We start from the raw sequence: 14720 nt of genomic DNA on the forward strand, positions 1-14720 counted from the left end.
ATGTGCTAATAGAACAAGAGTAGGACATGTCAGATGTACTCCAAGGAACACACTGGTAGTGCACAACCTATTGGCACAAAGATAATAGTGAAGGACGACTAAATATTCCCTACTGCATATAAAACCCACATGAATTTTCCCCACTGCATATCAAAGAACATGTAGAAAGAGACAAATAAAGGAGGCAGGGGAAATATGGCATCCCCTAATGAGTTACTAATTAGCTGAAAGATGTGAATCAAACAGAATTGTATCTAAAGCCCATCATTTCAAGAATGTGATTGGTTCTGTATACATAGAAAGAAAACAAGATTGTGGCTGAAAGGAAGAGATTTGTGGCATTTATAAAAGGATTTATGTTGTGTAGCTGACTCCTTTCTTTGAGAAATGTTAATCTTTCAGACATTGCGGTCTACATTCATTGTTGAGATTCTGTCTTCTATTTCTCATCTCATTAAAACAAACTTTCACCTCTTTATTTTTTCTAGATGTTTAGACACTAAGAAGAGGGACAATATACAACATGCAAGAAGAATACCTGGATGAAATAAGCAATCAAGGGAGTCATATAAATAATATGTAATCCCAATTTTCTTTTTGATGTCAAGCTTTCTAGACAACCAATACATGTGAAGTCTAAAGGTAGGTTCCAATACAAAATATGTCTATAAAGAATTATGCTAAGAATTAATTTTGTGGATTTATGTTCATAACATGCTTTGTTCCCTTGTTAGCCCTTATATCCAGGGCCAGTTTTTAAACAAATAGGGCATGAGGGCAGAATCTTGACTGCATTAAAAAAAACCCCAGAAACTTTGATGCTTAGCTAATATATAATGCACAAGATAATTTGTTATCACTATATTAATACAGTTTATTTATAGTATGGTTCAAGTTAAGGTTTGTGCTATCTCTTACATTGCTGTGTTCAGATTTGTGTGGGTTAAATAATGAAAAGGTAACACTTTAGCTATTTGGAAAAAATAGGAAATAGGTTTTTAAAAAAAACAAACAAACAACAACACCTATACGTTAAAATACCTGCTACCGTTTTTCAAAAGGCTTCTACATTATACAGATTTTTGAAGTGCCATAGCCAGAATGTAGATCTTCATTTTAAGAAAAATAAGTACCCCAAAGAAATCGAGGGTCTGTTCTGCTGTATTCAAATATCTATCTACTGCTGATTAGTCTGTCACTCAGTGGAAGACATGGAGGAGAATGTTGAATGTGTCACTTCTCATGAATTCCTGTGAATGACTGACAACTATTTCAAGAATGAAAGATTTTTGGTTGTCCATTTAGCAATGTTATTTAGGTGTTCATGATCCTTACTGCTCCTTAAGTCTTGTTGAGTATGTTTTTTTTTTGTATTTCAGACCATTGCTTTTGTAATATGGATTTCAAAATAGGAGTCACTGAGTGCATTGGGACTTAATACTTGTCTTCCAGATTAAGTACATTTTTCTCATTCCTTCATCTTTATTCCGCTCTTAATTTCTATTTATCTTTGAAATGATGAACATTTATTCTAAATGAGAAGTGATAATTTCATAAGTTCTTTTGTGTTCTTCACATCCTTCTTGACCTATTGCACTGAGGGGGAAAGATGAAGTTAGCATGGAAGAGATGGATTATTTTTTCTGTGGGCCTTGGATGGAGAAGAAAGGTTTGAGAAACATCCTGCAATGTGATCTTAAAAATGGTCATACATACCGAAGTTACTATAATGTCCCTAAGAAAGCAAAAGATAGGGCAGATGGGGGTTACCTATTCATTTTGTTCTGTTGTCCGGTCCTCACAGTAGAGACTCATTAGCATCTGTTAAGATTATAATTTACTACTACTCAGCAAACACATGAAAGGCAAAAGCTTAAACTAGAATCCAACAAGTCATCCTCGGTGGAGCAATACTGATTCATCATTAGTCTTTTTACAAACTTAGCAGCCTCCCCTCAGATCAGAGTCTGTTATTCTTTCTGCTCTCTCTTGGTGTCTCCTGAATCACTTACAGTCTTGGCCTCTACTCATTAATAACCAGTTCTGTTCACTTTCCCAGTTTTCACAACCAGTTGTTTCTGAGTTGCTCTTTCATCAGTCTTCTGCTTTCCTCCTTCTGGTGCTGCTGACATAACTTTTGTAATATTTGCTCCTAAGAGGATGAAAAATTGATCTTTATTTCATCTTCCAAAGAGATTCAGCTTGACTCACAACAACACTCCTCCAGGGGAATCTGTGCTAAAACTGGCCTGAAACCTTAAAATAGATGGACATTTGTCTTTTTAATATGAAAACAAGGTAGTCATGTTTTTCAATTTGAAGAGGGTATTAACTAGGTCATACAAGAAAATAACTGCACCAGTATCCATTACAAATACAGAGTTCGGCAGCATAACTTCCTTTTTTTAAATGCATGCCATTCAGTCGGTTGAAGACGTAGTGGAGCGCTAGTGGTCTTGTTCGAATGGTGGGAGTATAAAGTTTTGTCCTGACACAGTTCAGTCACCATCATGTGTTGGAACAGTGAGGAGCTTGCTTTTGCCATTGAGGCCTACTTTTCGAGAGGACGTTCTGTGATTGCAACCCAGTGCACCTTTCGGAATCGCTTTAATTTAGCCCTATTGGCCCCTGTCCTGGACCGGAAATCAATTGTGATGTGGGTCACTACATTCAGACAAACTGTAAGTGTGACAAGATGAAGAACTGGAGTCCCTCAGCCCATTAGATCACCTGAGAACATTGAGGCAGTGAGAGCTTTAATGTTGCGATCACCACGGCATTCTGCACGCAAACATGCATCTGCCCTTGGACTTTCCGATTGTTCTGTGGGGAGACTTCTTCATGATGATCTTCATTTCCATTCTTACAAGAGGTTGATTGTGCAGGAACTTTCTGAACTTGACTTCAATTCTTAGAGGAACATGTGTGAGGTTCTTCTCGAAATCGTTCCTGAGGACGCTATTGGTTTTTTTTTTTAGTGATGAAACACATTTTCATTTGTGTGGATCTGTCAACAAACAAAACATGCGCTACTGGGCTGACAACAATCCTTGAGAATTGCATCAAAGGCCTTTGCATTCACCTAAAATCACAGTGTGGTGTGCAATTTCCTCAGCTGGAATTATTGGTCCCCGGTTCTTTGAGGAAAGTGAAGTCGCAGTGACAGTGAATTCGGACCAGTATGTAAACATGTTACAGGAATTTTTTCCCCACGGCTAGATGTGTTGGACTTACGGGACATTTGGTTCCAACAAGATGGTGCAACTGCACACACTTCAAGAGCATTGATGGCTGTTTTGAGGGAACACTTCCCAGAGCACCTCATCTCAATTAGGGGTGATTTGGAGTGGCCGGCCCGCTCTCCAGATTTGGCCCCTTGTGATTTTTTTTCTATGGGTTTTTTTGAAATCCCATGTTTATGTTAACTGTCCAAGGACCCTACAAGATTTGAAGACCAACATCCAGGAAGAAATTGCCAACATAATGCCTGCTACGCTGGCAAGAGTCATGACAAACACCAGAAATCGGTTTACTCAGTGTATGGAGAATGGGGGACGTCACCTACCTAATTTGATCTTCAAAACTACGTAAAACAAAACTTTAGGTATGCGCCTACATTATAAAAAAAATTCTGATTCATACAATGGGTTTTATTAAGTTTTGAAAAAAGGAAGTTATGCTGCTGCACCCTGTATAACAGCAACAACAAACCACAACTTAGATTATGGTCCCATGCTTGCTTAGGTATACAAATGGGCCAAGCCTCACTGCCAATAATGTTCAACAATATATCTAACACTGACATCCTATGCTCAATTTCTGAACTTTGAGTAGTAATAGTTAAACTGAAGGGCAACAGATTTTTTTAAAAAATAAGTGAGACAGGTGATTACCCATGCTGCAGAATGATATCCATATTCATAACATTTTGGTGACTTATTCCTCCTCCCAGAAACTGAACATTATTCATTTTGTTTTCTGTTTTCTGTTGATGGCAAGCAAGTCCACAAGTTATCTTCATCCCTATGTGAAAGGATATATCCAATAAGCTTTTAGAAATGAAGAGATAAGACTCATTGCTCCATTTGAAAACAGGCTGGGTGTTTGGAACCTGCTAGGAACAACACAGAGCTTGTTGCATGGGGAAGACAGGAATGTCAGTCTTTCTCACAGGGAGTCATAATGTGAAAACTACCATTAAAGCTTTGCAAATGCCTACCTATTCTTACTCCAACTACCAGGCAGACAATTGTAGGTTGCTCCCAGTTTTTGTGGAAGTTCCTTAGATAACTTACATCAATGGAATAAGGGTTGCTAAAACCAGCTCCAGCTTCTTCTAGAACTCCAGTAATGCAAATCCTTACAATTACTTTTCTCCCTTCATATAGCCCCACTTGCCCCTATGTTGATATCCACTGGAATGTTGTGATCCTAAAAAGTATGCCAGCAGCTACAAAAGCTACATTCATTAGCTGTAACTGAAATGTCTTAGGATGCAGAGAAGTACTTAAACATGTGAAAGCTAGATATGCAAATCTCTTTTAAGATTCTTGCTAATTTCAGACTCTCTTCATTGGGTTTTCACACAATTGAGAAACCCATTTTCCAATATCCTTTCCATTCTGGTGATAACTACACTTTGCTTCAATGATTGGAGTTCAGTGACAGGGGAAAGAGAAATCTGCCCTCTTTCTTTGGAATGGCAATTGTCCCCCATTCACTGCAGTTCTGTCCCCATCTGCTGTAGGCAGATCCAAAATTGGATATTCCAATAGCTTGTAACTCCCAGTGAACACTCCTGAAGCTGATTATCTATGCAGAAAAAACAGCCATTTTGGAAGATGTCTAGCCATTTAAGGCTAATCTAGTTCTTTGTTTGACTAAGAGTTGTATTTGATAAATCCAAGGTCAGATAAAGCTTCATTCTTAATATTTTCTTACTAACCACAAAAAGCAACCCAGGATTGTTGCACTTTTCTCAGCTCTTCTCAGAGTTGGGCTATGAGGTTAAAATCTATCCAGTTCCTATCCTGCTAAGATTTTAACCTCATAACCTACCCAATATATACATCTTGCTAATTCCTGACAGGATGCGATAGTATATTCCATTCCCTCAGACATTGCCAGGAGAATTTGTTAACCAGACATATTCCAGAAAATAACTATCTTAGAATTTGTAAAACAGGAGTAAGCATACTGTGTTGCCTTAGCATAGAACATATTTTAGCATATTAATATTTACCATTCTGACTGTGTTAAAAGATATAGTTCAACCATCTGCACATTTTGCACTCCTTACCTTGTGTATGCATGATGTATATGTTTATGTGTGTATGCATGCATTAAAGCAAACAAACAAATAGACTTCCAGGAGAGGTGTAAAGGCTGGGAATTTACAAAATAAACATCACATGATTAGGTTAATGCTTGCCTAGATTCATATGTTTCCTTTCTTAACAAGTAAGCAGAGTGGATATCTTTTAATTATATTGTTTCCCATTCAAGAAATGTTTTTATATACAATGTTATCAAAACTAACTATCATTAAATAGATAACACTAAAATGTATAAATTAGCAGATATTTAATTTAGCAATAGAATAAGTAACAGATATACTCATTTATTAGGGTGAAATTACCAAAGAATGAAAACATGAATATTTTTATATAATACTAAATAATAATATCCATTCTTGATAAGGTTAATTTAATTCCATATTAAATAAAAATTTTAAAAAGTGATGCACTTAAAAATTAATTGCCTCTTGCATAGCAATCCAAAATGCCAGTTTCAAACTTGTTTACTCATTAGCCAGTAACAGCACAAATTCAGGCGATAGGTTAGTATGGTTTAGCATAAACAATATATTTACTCATACAACTGAATTTCTTTCCCTTTTCATAAGAAAAATCTTTCTTGTCACATCTGCTAAACAATTAAACTACTAAAGAATTCCTTCAAATATGCAATATGCCAATGTGCCCAATGGTGGCACTACTGGACTATCTTAGAAGACCTGGAAAACACTGAAGTATTTTTTTCTGGATGCATTTTAAAAAGAAAATTCTGGTTAGGCCAAAATATGTACATGTGGGAGAACATAAAATGTTTGTGACTATTTGTTGTTATCAAGTTCAAGTAAGCTATTTTTCTTATAATTCCAGACATGGCCACATAAACATGGGGAAGTATAGTGGAAGGACATCCTCATCTGACAAATAAAAAATTAAATCTACAGGGAAAACAGCAGTGAGGAAACACTGAATAAATAACTAGATTGCAATATGTAGTACAGAAACAAGACTATGGAGATTGCTGCATAAGTGTTGGGGTGCCTGTTAGGAGTTGGTTAATAATGACTTTTAATGTTGCTTATCACGCAATATCTTCTCAAAGCAATCACATTTCAGGTCTTCCCTTTTTTTGACTGGACATTTTAATGCATGGGGGAAACCTACATATAGCCTTCTGAAAGTACTTAATTCCAGGGTTTAACAGTAGGATGATGAATCATCAGGTTGAATTCACATTGAGTTGTGGACATGTTGTAGCCATCATTTTTCTCCACTCCACTTCTCTTTTCCCAAGCTGTGGTCATTTAACTTCTGGTGGGCCAGTGTCTATACCCCCAGTTGCATAGCCATTACTTTCTTTCACTCTGCTTACCTCCTTTCATTCAAGATAACTACACAATGTTGTAATATATTCATGGCACTATTATTTGTCAAAGGCTTTCATGGCTGAAATCACTGGGTTGTTGTAGGTTTTTTGGGCTGTGTGGACATGTTCTAGAAGTATTTTCTCCTGATGTTTTGACTGTATCTATGGCAGGCATCCTCAGAGTTTGTGACCTCACAACCTCTGAGGATGACTGCCATAGATGCAGGTGAAATGTCAGGAGAGAAAGTTTCTACAACATGGCCATGCAGCCCAAAAAACCTACAACAACCTACTATTATGAATTATCTTTATTGTAGAAACATTCCCTTCAGGGGTGATATGTTGGCAAAAATTTATTGGAAAAGTTACTATTGCAAATCCTCTGTTGCAACTTTTTTCTATGTAGAAAACAACATCTTCGTGGAATAATTTATATTCTGCATTGAAAAATTATTATCTGTTCAGAAAATGCTGGTTTCTGCCCAGAAGATGCTATTTTCTATGCTTTTTGACCATGTATGAATTTTATGTGGTTCAAGTCCCCACATCCTTTTTCTGCACAGAAAAGATAATTTTATATGCCTAAAATGATATTTATATATTGAAATTTTGCTTTGAACACAGAAAATGGATCTTTATGTGTAATAACAATCACATGCCAATGTTATGAAGAATAGCTTCCAAACTACGAAGAAACTTGTCAATCCAGAAATCCTTTCACGGAGGTGTCTTTACTTTTTAAATCTTTGTGAATATTATTTCAATACCTAATAGTGCATGACACAAGGTTAACTAGTGTATATTATAGCTGAAGAGAGATTTGATATGTCAGAATTGCATTACATACATCTCATTAGGGTAGCACCCAAAATTTATATATTTAATATTCCATACATCAGAAATGAAAATAAGGTTAGATTTTAACATCTCTATTTTCATACTAATCAGTATGCTCTGGACCCTACCTTATGAGCCATGGCCGAATGTCAAAAGCACTTCTCTTTCCTTCAGGGCCTATATGAATTTGCTCTACCTTTTAACAATTTATAAGCAAGAGAGAATGGATTCCTTTGAACTGTGATATGCTAAAAAGAACATAGTTCACTTAGCTATGAATACATTTCTCCAGTGTTAGTGAGTTGAATCTAGATTTACTTATACTTAGAGTAAAACTATCAAAATCAATAGGATTTAAATTAATAATTGATTCATTGCTAATACCACAAATGTACTACTTTCTGGCTAAATAAATCTTGCCAAGAAAAACCTATAATAGGCTCATAATAACAGAGTCCATTTAAAAGCACATAATTAACAACAACAATGTAAAATAAAAGGGTGTGAATGCTATTATTTAGGAATATCTATCAGCAAATTTGGGAGAATTTCAAAATATGTACAGAAAAATCTTAGGAGATTATAGCATCTGTGTTGCATAGGTATTAGCTACATTAAATCTGGAAATCATATATTAAATATTACATGTTATACTCCAACAGGAAATTAGAATTATTTATTCTAAAGGTTTTTCATAGGTAAGTAATTGTGCTTACATTTCAGTACCTCATCTTGCACAGAAGCAAGGAATATGCAGGAGTTTTATTTTTCTAGTGAAGCCTAACTGCATTGAATAATAGAACCACTTACAGTAAAATAAATGACCACATTCTTGTAGCCATTTGCTACATCTGAATGATGAATTTTAATGCTTTGAACACAGACAGTCTATAATCCATATCACTGGTCATGTACACCAGTGAAAATAGCAGGCAGACAAAAATTGCTGAAAAATATATTAGGAACTAAAGATTTAATAAGACTGATGAATCAGTGTCATCCGAGCAATAATATCAAACAATTTCATAATTGGGGTTTCAAGGTCAGACCAGTGATAGTTCATCAAGGCATTTGTTTGGGCACAGCACATATATTCATTAAACAGCTTAGCTCTATTTATCAAATCATTTTAGGAATGACTCAAGAACAGAACGGTAGAATGGCAACTATGTCCACAGTTGTATAAAACTTTAGCTTAATACATTCAGTATTTTTTAAAAAATCACAAATGATTTTTCTTCTCAAGGGGAAAGGAAACTGAAAACAAAATAACTGAAAAGAAGGATGACCCCTGGGGAAGGATCTAATATTTCATTCTGTTTGTCAGCACTGCAGGCTCCCAAAACCCTTTTCAACGCACACAAAGTATACTTCTACTAAATCCCAGTGCTTTCAGTAGAATAAATTACTTCTTCCTTAGGCAAACACCTTTAAAACTTGACCCGGACAACTGGAAAAAGTACCCTGGAGAACCTTTTCACCATTAGTGACTAAAGCAGAAACAGCAGTGCAGAGAGTTCTTATGGTGTTGGATACCACAGTACACCACTGGACCTTGGCCATAAAATATGGCTCTTAAAATGTGTTTCTGGAGCACAGAAGAAGAAAATCTTAGTGGAATAGCCACTAATAGCATATTTATTCAGTAGATAATGGACCATTCATATAATAAAAAGGAGATAATCATAAGGGAAATGTAGGCCACATAATTTTAACATCCAAGAACTAATGTGAATTTTGCATTACATTGCATTTTGATAGTGCTACTGGGGCTGAATATACTTAGTGTAAACCACTTTACAGCTTCATGATGTAGGCTGGAGACACTGATATTTGATTCTATATATTCTTAGTAAATGATCTGCTTTCAAATTTCTGTTTATTATTTTTAGAATTGTTTGTTTATTTTACAATATTGTTTGTAAATTGTTATCTTAGATTCTTCCTTTCCTTTCTTCATGTTCTTCTCCTAGTAAATGGAGACTTATCTAACCCAAAGACAGCCTGAAACCCATTGAACATTCTGTCCTTCCAGCTAAGATTCACTAGTATATATAATTTTCCATAGAAATATATGCTTATTCATAGTGCTAGCTCCCATGTCAGTTAATTGGTAAATCCACTCCAGATTTCAGGTTCAGCAGTTTGGATTACTTCTATAAAGTTCAGTCTAAAACCTGGAGTAGACTCACCATCTCAATAACATGGTGAAACACTAGCACAGCAGAATCAAAGTCACATAGCTCAACAGTATTGAGACTACCTAACAACCAATTTCTCTCTTTCTCCAGTTTATTGAAGAACAGTCAAATGTTAAACCTGGGAAGTTTGCCATACTAAAATATGCATTCTGCCATTTCTGGAATTAATTGGACTCTGCAATTCTCAATCCTTACATGCAAATCTGTTCAAAAATTGCCCAATCCAATTTATGGAATGTTATTTTGAAATACTTTATCTCTGTTAAGCAAATGAAAACTTTATTTTGGCAGAAATTTGCACAACCTGTTTTCTGTTTTGCTTTGGGTTTGTTTTGGGGTTTTTTTTTTTTTTTGCAGTCACTGTTTTGACAAGTGCTTTGTTTTATATTTTATACCAAGATGATGACTGAAGGTATAAGAATTAGTTTTTCATTATGTGACATAAACTGATAGTTTTAATTATAGCTTTTAGGAGGTACACATGTAGCAAATGAATAAATGCTATTTCAGAAGTGTTGAGAGATGAAGAGAAAGGAATGTCAAATATATTACCTAACTTTCCCGCTGCTTGGAAAAATGTAAAGTACTAAGCTAGACGTGGGCATTACTGACTGTTCCTTGGAAATGGATTGGTTCTGTTGCACCTGACCTCCTGGGATTTTTTTTTTTACACAAAAGATGTGTAACATAACCAACAATTTCAGTATCGTACAGAAATCCACCCCCAACAGTCTATCTATGCCCTAGTGTTTCTGAATCCTATGTGTGTTAATGAAGAAAGCTAACAGGTAAAAAATCAACTCATTTAAAATGTGGTGCTGGACGAGAGTTCTACATGTAAGATGGACTTCTAGAAATCTGAATTGGAAACCAAAATGACGAACTACGGGGTGTTGTGCATATTATAAGATGGCATGATTCATAAGAAAAGAGTACTGCATGGTAGTGTTTAAGGTAGTAAGAAAAAGAGAAATATATATTTTATTGATTACTGAGACTTTATCACATGAACCCATTATTCCACTACAGCCACATTATCATTGATAGTGGATACTTATTGTGGTATGGTATGAATACTTCCTCTTTTCTTTTCTTTTTTTTGCAAGGCTAAGGCTTTAACCTTCCACTTTCAGCAGGTGGGTAGCTGTGAAAGAATATGGATCGAATTGGTTTATTGTCAATCCTGATGCTCGGAAAGCTCCCTTTCTGAACAAGCCTAGGTAGTTTTGAGACTGGTTTTAGAGTCCCCTCTGCTTTTACTGTGGAAGGACTTCAACATCCATGCTGAGGCTGCTCTATCAAGAGACATCATAATTTCATAGTTGCCATGACAAGCATGGATCACTTCCAAATAGTATCTGCAGATGCTTCAGTGGTACTTCATTAAAAATTCAGCTTATTTACCAAGCTTTGCAAATGCTGATTTGTTAACAATAAATAATTTGTTTTATACTTATTTTATATACCATACCTATACCCTGGATCATGAAAAAATTTCTCAGGTCAAAAGAGGTCCCCAGCAGAAAAGTTTAAGAAGCCCTGGTCTAGACAACAAAAAATATCCTAAACACATCCTAAATATTTTTTTTCTGTCCAGCATAACCACTGTTTCAAGTTGTTAGACCAAAGAGAGCAGAATCTAATATCCTCAGCCTGTTGTGAACAACTTGCTAACTACTTTATTGATAAAATCACTTGGGCCTCTTCTGTCATTGAATGCTGTAGTTAATACAGGCCCAGTGAATGTATATTTGGCTTCTGCTTGTTCAACAGGATATTGGAGAAAGGAAAACTATCACATATATGGTGGTTCCTTTACATTCCTGGCTTGTTAATGTACAGTTTTTAGTCTATGCTTTTTAATTTCAGTCAATGTTGTTTATTTATATAGATAGATAATATTATGTTAATCTTGACTTTCTGTGTTCCATTAAGCCCTACAAGCTTTATTTGTACTTCTTTTTATTCTGTAAGCTGCATTGAGTCCCACTTTGAGAGAAATGTTAGGCTTTAAATAAAGTGATTGGCATAAAACTTTTCATGTTCTGTTCTACTCACATATTTCCTTGTGTTATCAATCAAAAGACACTAGGCAGGTGTGCTATCTTTTCCTCTTGAACAGATGAAAGCAATATAAAAGCATGGGAGGTTTACAAATGGAATATGACATCTGAACTCAATGCAATATTCTGTGAGCAGAGCAGAGTCATCATACTATCAAACCCTCATTGGAAGCCCCTCCACATGCTATTCAAATACGATAGTTATTATCAACCCATCATGCTGAATCATTCTCTGACTTATCAAATCCATTTTGAATATAAAAGTTATTCTTTCTCTTTTTCTTTTTGAATTCTAAAAGTCTGATTTTCCAGGAGAGAAGCAACAAGGGGGTTGAGAGCTGGAGGTCAAGGGATGGTTTTTATTACTACATATCAAATCTGTGAATGGTAGAAAAGACCTACCTCACTAAAAAAGCAAACAATCACTCCTTCTTCCTGGTCTAGTGCTAGCTATTGACCATAATTGCTCTAGTGCCAGCCATTGACCACAATATCTTTCAAAAAGGCAACCAACTTCTTTAAGAATTTACCCTTTGGCTATTTGATCATGAGTGGGAAGATCTATTCTTTGTAATCAGGTTAAGAGGCCATTGTTATCAGTTTCCTCTTAGCAATTCAGTAAGTCTGATGTCACATTGCTGAGTGCTATTGTGTCCAAAGATGAATAGCAGCATTAGGTGTTCAGGAATCATATGTAATCCTTAAAATGCCCAATTCATTTAGTTAGTTTTTCCCTTTTTTTCTGACCAATAACTGTAGGTTTCATGCAGAGCTCAGACTGCCTCTGAATAAACTATATTTTTGTCCATTTTTAGTTGTTTAGTTTTACTTTTTAGATTGAACTGATATAGTTTTGATACTTTCCCCATTATGAAAAATTTAAAATCATGGCTGCATTTGTTCAGTATCTAGTATGGCACACACAAATGTTTACACTTTTGTTTTAACCCTTTATACTCATTTTGCAATTTTTTTTACATTTAGTCATTATTTTTTGAACTAATAACTGGTCAGTTTATTAGTTTAATATTTTAATGGAAAAGATGAAGTGTTCAAAAGAAATGAAGGAATCTCTCTCTTTTTCTCAAACACACATCCTCACCAACACACATATATACATGCAAAGATAAACACCCAGATAACTTTAGAAGTAGAAAATTATCAAGTGATATGACTATTGTGGCTACAATTGAAATATAGATCCAAGATTTATCAATATGTTTAATCTCAATGAATCGTATTACAATGTTATCAAACGCTAAGCCACAAGTGTCAGAATGTTATGGTAGTTAAGACATATAGTTGCTATCATAACATTGCTTTTTTGTTGAAATAGATTACTTGAATCACTTATCTAAAAGAATATTCTGCCAGTTCTGCTATTGGGGTAAAGAAGGTTAAGTGGCCTATTATCAGGACACAGAGGCCTTAAAGGGCCAGACTCAGAGTTAGTTCTCAAAACAGAGTTTATTAAACAAAGGAAAAAGACTCAGAACACTTAATTCAGTGTCTCTGGTCAAAAAGATAAAAACCAGTCCCGGTTCAAAAAGACCAAACAAAGCAATAATCCGGTTATCTGGAGAAAAGTACCGGATTAAACAAGGAATTCCGAAAGTCATACAAAACAGCACAGCATGCAAATGGTTAACAAAACAGAGAAGCCGCAGGGAAGAAAGCGTAGTCAAATGCAGTCCAGGGTCGTAGCAAGCAGAATCCGAAGTAGCGAAGTAACAAAGTCCATGGAAGCAGTGTCGTAGTCAAACCGGTCCAAGGTCAAGGCAGGGGAAAATCCACACTCACGAGAATCCAAGCCGAGTTGAAGCACACACGAACAGGAGCAGTAACCTGCAGATCCCAAACCCAATGCCAAAACGGGACAGGCAACAACAAGCCTAGACAGTACCCAATGCATGAACGAAGTCCAACACTTTGCCTTCTGCAAACATTCTCCATTTCAGAGCTTACTTTTATCTTACACATCATCATCAGAAGATGAGCTGACCCATCGTTATCCCCTGCAGCTATTCTTGATTCCACACGTGAATTCCTACTCCCATTTCTCCAACTTCTCCATCTTCTGTCAAGACTTAGGTCCCCCCAAGACTCAGATGTATTCCCCGATTGCCAGTCCTCATTACCAGAGAACCCTACAAATGTATCACTAGACGTTGGTTCCACACATACAGTGTGTACCTCTTTTACTTTAGTCCAGTCCAATGTGTCATCTCTGTCTTCATCACTCCCTAACCCATCACCCCCAGAGAAACCCATGAATGATTTCTCATCTGTAGGAGCAGTAAGTATATCCCAGATCCTCTTCCTCTGTTGCTCCTCATCAAACTCCTGCTCCTGAGTAGCCCCTTTCCTTCCCTTAGACGAATCCATGATGTTTCCTTCCTCCTCTTCACTTGTTGACCCATCAACAAGTGAAACCCATGAATGAGTCCTCGTCTGTAGGAGCAGTAAATATATCCCGGATCCTCTTCCTCTGCTGTTCCTCATCCCACTCTTGCTCTTGAGTAACCCATTTATCCTTTCTTGTGCCCAAACTACTGTTAGCATCGTTACTCGCAGGCTCTACTACAACACCTATTCTCTATTCTATGTGCACCAACTGTGGAATAGCAAACCTGAGAACATAGGTGGGAATCACATCACATTGCCTTTTATACAGTGATTATCCCCTCTTAAACTGTTGCATAGAAAAAGGTCTTAGTATATTTTGAAAGCCAAATCCACAACTGCCAAATTGGGGTGAAGGTTCAGCCATACTTAAGTATGGATCAAAGTTATTGAAATTTAAGGCATACACAAATGAATCATGTCATGTGTGACTAAGATGAAATGCAACCTACTATATGCGATTCCACAGAGGGAAAGCCAGACAAGTAGAAAACAAATTATTCAGATGATCAAATCACCATGAGAACTCTGTTTGGAAAATATAAAGCACCTTGCA

At 36.1% G+C, this 14720-nt stretch overlaps 1 protein-coding gene across 1 annotated transcript in view; it reads right to left on the minus strand.

Annotated features, from left to right (window-relative positions):
- Positions 1 to 14323, minus strand: part of TMPRSS15 (transmembrane serine protease 15) — a 124078-nt gene extending 109755 nt beyond the window's left edge. The window contains exon 1 of the mRNA XM_067466229.1: positions 13900 to 14323. Coding sequence (XP_067322330.1) covers positions 13900 to 14323 — 424 coding nt within the window. The remainder of the gene's footprint in view (positions 1 to 13899) is intronic.
- Positions 14324 to 14720: the final 397 nt, after the last annotated feature.

Source organism: Anolis sagrei, chromosome 3 (assembly GCF_037176765.1).
Source record: "Anolis sagrei isolate rAnoSag1 chromosome 3, rAnoSag1.mat, whole genome shotgun sequence".
Taxonomy (NCBI): Eukaryota; Metazoa; Chordata; class Lepidosauria; order Squamata; family Dactyloidae; genus Anolis; species Anolis sagrei.